The sequence below is a fragment of the Garra rufa genome, chromosome 1 (genome assembly GCF_049309525.1).
Source record: "Garra rufa chromosome 1, GarRuf1.0, whole genome shotgun sequence".
NCBI lineage: Eukaryota > Metazoa > Chordata > Actinopteri > Cypriniformes > Cyprinidae > Garra > Garra rufa.
Window position 1 is genome coordinate 14,147,601 of NC_133361.1, and position 6,999 is coordinate 14,154,599.

A 6,999-nucleotide genomic window follows, 5' to 3' on the forward strand; every position below is an offset into this window, starting at 1 on the left:
CGGTGAAATATTATTACAATTTAAAATAACTGTTTTCTATTTGAATATATTGTCAAATGTAATTTATTCATATGACGCAAAGCTGAATTTTCAGCATTTTTGTTATTGTTGCTCAATTATTAACAACGGTTTCTTTTATTATTAATGCTATAAATATTTAAAACTTTCTGTAATTTAAAACTTATAAAGCTAAAAACTTTTTGTTGCTTCAATTAATGAAAATATGTGACCGGTGCTGGCAAAATGAGATCGAATATGCACCGTCTAATTTTGAGCTACAGGCAAAGAGTGTTAAAAATGTCAGTTTTGGTCAAATTAGAGGTCACTTCATGCATTTTCTCTGATCTGATATCCATCCAATCGTTAAAAGACCAGGTGTAAAAAATTTTAAAAGGTGTAAAAAATTTTACACCTCCCAAAATGTTAAAATAACAAATGTGAGAGAGCGTTTTATAGGCTACATTCATTTTTTCACATTTTGTTTTGTTGCAGCATTATGTTAAACAGCTTTAAAATAGTTTTTCCCCACATCAGTTTACACTCCATACACCATAATAATGACAAAGCAAAAGCCAGATTTTTGCAAATTTTACAAATTAATAATAAAAAAAAAAAAACACTGAAATAAGTACATTGCATAAGTATTCATACCCTTAACTCAGTACATAGTTGAAGCACCTTTACAGCCTCAAGTCTTTTTGGGTATGATGTGACAAGCTTTGCACATCTGCATTTGGCAAATATCTGCCATTCTTTGCCTCACCTTTTCACCTCTCATGCTCTGTCAGCTTGGATGGGGGCTGCCAGACATTTTCTAGAGTCCTAGTTGTTCCAATCATCTTCCATTATGGATAATGCTTCTGTGAACCTTCAATGCAGCATATTTTTTTCTGAACTCATCTCTAGATCATTGCCTTAATGAAAGTCTGTCACTGAGCTCTACAGGCAGTTATCTTGACCTCAGGACTTGGTTTTTGCTCTGATATGCATTTTCAGCTGTTAGACCTTTTCTGAGAGGTGTGTGCCTTTCTAAATCATACTCATTCAAATGAACTTACCACAGTTTACCTCCACTCGAAGCGTAGTAACATCTAGAAGCAATATGAATGCTCCTGAGCTAAATTTCGAGTGTCCCAGAAAAGGGTATGAATACTTATGCAACAGGATCTTTTCAGTTTTTTATTTCTAATAAATTTGCAAAGTTGTTACAAACCTGTTTTGTGCTTTGTCATTATGGTGTATGAGATGTAGATTGATGTGGGGGGAAAAAAAGTAATTTAAAGCAGTTTAACATAAGGCACTGTATATGGCATGTTATAGTCAGATATGACAGCACTAATGCAAGAAACATTGCCGCGGATGAGTAGCTGAGTATCTCTTAAGCAAGATGACAAACTGCTACAAATGAAACTGAAAGTAAGTCGCAGATGCTCAATCATCATTAAAAAGTAGTGAAGCGAACTACAGTATGTGTGTCTATATCTGTATATGTGATACACAGGGCACATATGTTAAAATAAATATATAAAAAGGCTCATTTAGCCCATTGGCTTGAAAAACATCTGCACTCAGAATCAGCCATGAAGAATCAAGATCGGCACATTACTAAAAATAAATTGGGTGCTCCTATATTTTTTGGTGCTCCTAACTTTTTGAAGTTGGGAGTACCAGTGCTACCAAGTAAAAAAGTTAATTAATAGGCGAACTACATCTGTGTGTCTATATCTGTATATGTGATACACAGGGCACATATGTTTCAGGATTGTTTGAGGAATAATAAAAGTTCAAAAGAAAAGCCTTTATTTGAAATGGAAATCTTTTGTAACATTAGAAACGTGCATATTTATACAATTCTCATTCAAAAGGAGATGTTGATAAGTAAATTAATAAATAGATGGCACGCAAAATAATTCTTGAACAACTTTTAGTAGTGGCAATGAATGCTGGGATATTCAGGAATTACTCACCAGATTGGTCTCACACTCGGCTTCGAGTCGATCGTACACCACAGCTTTACAGCAGCCGCCAGACATGGACCACGGCGGCCGGATGAACAGCCAGATGAACGGGTCGGCCAGTGGGGACCTGAGGCTCTCGGCCAGGCTGAAGTACCGGGACGCCATGCGGCCGCACAGGTCGGCACGTCCCTCCTCACTGAGCGAGGCTGCAGGACATTCACACATCATTACAGCCTTGATCAGTCGGTCAGACAATTCAATCAATCAAATCAGACCCTTAATCAATCAAGCATTAATCAATCAATCTACACTGGGAATGAGAGCAGAAACTTACGTCCTTCATTGTACAAATACGCAATTCCTAGTTTCACAGCAGCTTCAAAGTTCCCTTTCTCCGCAGCTCTAGAAAAGACGACAATTAATGAGAAAAAATGTAATAAAAATTACATTTAAAATAAAAAAAAGACAATAAAAACAGCTTGTACTAATCTGTTTTGAAAGTGGATACTGTGAAAATATGGATATCAAACAGGCACTAGCAAGCACAATTTAGATAAAACTATGGAAAAAGCAATAATTATTCTATTTTATTACTTTTACTAAATAAAAAAAATATTAAAATAAAACAATAAAAACACACATCTGACCTTAAATTGTAGTCTTAATTTAAAGATTTATTTTAAATCATTTAATTTTTATTCTTTTTTTTTTTTTTTGCATCTATTGCAATTATTTTATAACTATTTTCAAGTTAATTACTTGCCTTGCCTAATCATTTTATTTTAAAGCACAACTGTGAAATTATATTAATTAGTGCGCTCACATCTATTAATCGCATCCAAAAAAATAAAAATAAATAAATTGTCAGGCAATACATGTGCGTACGGTGTATATTTATATAATTTAAATTTTTACATTACAAATAAATGTACATATTTATTACCATTAATAACTTTTAAAACAAAACTTGGATGCGATTAATCAATTTGACATTAATATTAATATAAAGCTTTAGTCTTAATTTGTTCATTTTAAAACGTTAAACCACAAATTATATTTTGGATGCAAGTAATCGATTCAAAACTAGTATACATTCAATTTAAAACATTATACCACAATATATATATATATATATATATATATATATATATATATATATATATATATATAGGATGCGATTAATCAATTTGACCCTAATATTAAATATATATCTATGACTTTAAGTAACTTTAAACCACTAAACTTATATTTTGGATGCAATTAATCGCATCAAAAAAAATAACTAATTTACATTTATGACCGTCTTATTTTGCTCATTTTGAAATGTTAAACCATAACCATGTGATTAACTTGCGATTAATCAATTTGACACTAATAATATATACGATGGTTTTAATTTTGGTCATTTTAAAACATTAAACCAACAAACTTATTTTGACAGAAGTAATCTAATTTTGAAACACGCAGCTCATTTTTAAAAATTTAAATCACAGCCTTTGCAATGTAATAAACCAGACTAAGAAATATCGCGATTCCGTTTAATTTTGATGAATAACCCAACTTTACTAACAGTAATAGAAAACCTGGAAATATTATTGAATTTCAAAAATGTGTTTTCCATGTGTGCCTTATCATTATCAAATAATAGCTCATTTTGAGTCGCTTGTTTTAGTCTGAATCAGAATTCATATTAAGCTTCTCATCTGCATTCACAAATTACTGAAAACATGGAAAGTTAGTAAATGTTATACCTCTCAAAGAGCCAAACGCTATCAGGGGCCGGCCAGCGTTCTTTGAAACTCACTCGTGCCCAGACGCTCGAGTTACTATCGATAATGTCACGAAGATGAGAATGAACCTGTGGGATCACATGACGTTCACCATTAGAAAACCACTTTTTTGTTAATTTTTTGATAAATTTTTTATGTGTGCATCCGGCTGGACTGACAGCTCTGACGGCGAGGAGATCCTCAGCGGAGAGGCATTGGAGGACACAGAGGAGCAGCTCTTCAGGAAGAGACAGCAGCGTGACGGCAGACGCACGCTTTCGGACCCGCTTCCGGACAGGCAGAGAGAAACATTTGGCACATCGACAGTGGAGCACTGGAGACCAGGAAGAAGAAACTCACAATTAAGACAATCACATTGCATCCAAAATGCAATAAAGAAACCAGGATTTGATTTCAAATCAGCATGTGGCCAAACACAAACTGCAATTTTGCAAACGTTTGTTTCATCACAGTTTTACTGGCCCTTTGAGATTATCCATATTAAAAAACTGTCTGAATGACCCATAGACAAAATTATTCACATTCCTCAGCATTAAACTGCATTTTATATGACATACAGTTGAAGTCAAAAGTTTACATACTCCTTGCAGAATCTCCAAAATGTTAATTATTTTACCAAAATAAAAGGGATTGTACAAAATGCATGCATTTGATCCACAACCGTGTTTATTTTTTGTTTAGTGATAGTTGTTCATGAGTCCCTTCAGTCTGTCCTGAACAGTTAAACTGCCTGATGTTGTTCAGAAAAATCTTCAGGCACACAAATTCTTTGGTTTTTCAGCATTTTTGTGTATTTGAACCCTTTCCAACAACGACTGTATGATTTTGAGATCCATCTTTTCACACTGAGGACAACTGAGGGACTCATATGCAGCTATTACAGAAGGTTCAAACACTCACTGATGCTTCAGAAGGAAAAAAAAAAACATGCATTGAGAGCTGAGGGTGAAAACTTTTGAACATAACAGGGGTGTGCATTTTTCTTATTTTGCCTAAATATCATATTGTTTCCATTTAGTACTGCTCTTCAGAAACTACAGAAGATGTTTGTGTTTCCCAGAAGTCAAAAAAGTTACATTTAACCCAATCTTCAAATTGAAAAAAAGTTTTCTCCCCAGCTCTTAATGCGTAATTTTTCCTTCTGAAGCATCAGTGAGCGTTTGAACCTTTTTAAATAGTTGCATATGATTCCCTCAGATTTCCTCAGTGTGAAAAGATGTATCTCAAAATCATATAGTCATTGTTGGAAAAGGGTTCAATCACTCAAAAATCCTGAAAAACCAACAAATTAGTGGAACCTGAAGGATTTTTCTGAAGAACAGCAGGCAGTTTAACTGTTCAGGACAAACAGGGGACTCATGAACAACTATCACTAAATATAAAAATATATATTCAGGTAACAAAACAGTATTAAGAATTAAGCGTATGTAAACTTTTAAACAGGGTCATTTTTATAAATTCAACTATTATTTTCAGATGTGGACTGTAAACGTCTTTTATGTGAAATATCTTATTCAGGTCAGTATTAAATTTAAAAAAAACATGCATTTTGTACGATCCCTCTTATTTGGGTAAAATAATTTTAAAAATTGCAGATTCTGCAAGGTGTATGTAAACTTTTGACTTCAACTGTATCTCAATTACTGGTCTGTCCACTAGATATTGAAATTGGAAATTAAATATAAATAAATACATACAAATCTTAATCGGCTGAGCGCTGCAGAAAGTGCTTTAGTAGTACTATGGTATAAAGATGGCAATACCATGGTAACGTTACTTAGATATACACTATAGTGCCAATAGACTACTATAATCATAAACCATGATATTTGCATGTTATATCAATGTACTTTAAAAAAAATAAAATATCCTGGTGATACCATGGTACAAGCCCAATAAGACATGGTATTACCATGATACTAGGAAGGTAGCATTGCAAGGCGTTGCATTGCAAAATAGGTCACGAAGAGAGCTTATTCACATCTTTTTTTCAATCCAAACTGGTTTAAATTCTTAAAAGCGTACTGATATTAATAGAAGACGCTTATTTTGTATAAAAACGATTAGTTTCGTTGCTTTCCAATGGAAGTTTTGACATGCTCACAACCAGTAGCCAGTTTTCCCTCCTTATTGACAAAACAGTCGTGGGACAGAGGATAACTGACCTCTCCTCAGGAGATGTTACGTTAATATTTACTCAAACAACTTCATCAACACTTATGATTAATAAAATATTCATATTTATGTAACTTAATTTAAGTTTATTTCAATTATAAACCGGTTAACGGGTCAGTAAAGTTTGATAACGTTAGCTAGCTGCTTAATAAACCTCAGCTTTGATTATGATCAAGTAAAAACATAAATGAATAATATTATCGATGAAATGTGTAATTATAACCTTACTAGGGTTAGTTAACTGAAAGTTGATCATTTAAAGTGATAGAAGTAGTTACTTACCGCCCGCTTTCATTTCAAGGAAGGATCTGAGATGTCCTCTTACAGCAATAATGCTTCACAGTGAACTGAAATTAATACTTAAACTATTAATAACTAGTTCCTAAATGAATATAATCAGTTTTCCTGATTAACCTACTCAATTACTGTTAGCTAATAGTGTACAGTTTAAAACACAACTCTCCTCTGACTCAACCATGCAACTTTCATCGAGCCCCTCCCCCAAGTGCGTAGCCACGCCTGCGCGGACAGTTTAAACATCAACTCTGGGCGCTCATTGGCCACGAAACGGATACGCCCACCTCACCCGCTGCTACGCTCTGATTGGCCGTCGTGCAAAGCTCGAAGCGCCATTGGTCAGTTCTTCTGCGCGGATGAAAGGCGGCGATGTATTGGCTGAAAAGATGCTATTTCGAATTACGCGCTTACAGTGCTATGGAAGCGGACTGGCTGAGGGCTCGCTCGGTGCATTCTGGGAGATGTAGTAGGTAGCATAACATTAGCTAGGCCTAAATAAATCAGAGAAAATGTATCATTTATTTTTCATACGTGACCCTGGACTACAGTTTGTTAAGATAGAACAGTAATTGGCTGAGATACAACTATTTGAAAATCTAATCCGAGGGTGGAAAAAAATAATGAGAAAATCGCCTATAAAGTTGTCCAGATGAAGTTCTTAGCAATGCATGTTACTAATCAAAAATGACGTCTGGATATATTCACAAAATATCTTCATGGAACATGATTTTTACTGTATCACATCACAATAATCCACAAGTAATCCACTCCAGTCCATC

The 6,999-nt window shown here is 34.2% G+C and overlaps 1 protein-coding gene across 1 annotated transcript in view; it reads right to left on the reverse strand.

The window, feature by feature from the left end:
• The window catches only part of ccnf (cyclin F), a 30,089-nt gene extending 23,871 nt beyond the window's left edge, over nt 1-6,218 (reverse strand). The window contains exons 1-5 of the mRNA XM_073836239.1: nt 6,206-6,218; nt 3,907-4,061; nt 3,710-3,816; nt 2,293-2,360; nt 1,968-2,164 (exon numbers count right to left, since the gene is read on the reverse strand). Of these exons, the coding sequence (XP_073692340.1) occupies nt 1,968-2,164; nt 2,293-2,360; nt 3,710-3,816; nt 3,907-4,061; nt 6,206-6,218 (540 nt within the window). The remainder of the gene's footprint in view (nt 1-1,967; nt 2,165-2,292; nt 2,361-3,709; nt 3,817-3,906; nt 4,062-6,205) is intronic.
• Nucleotides 6,219-6,999: the final 781 nt, after the last annotated feature.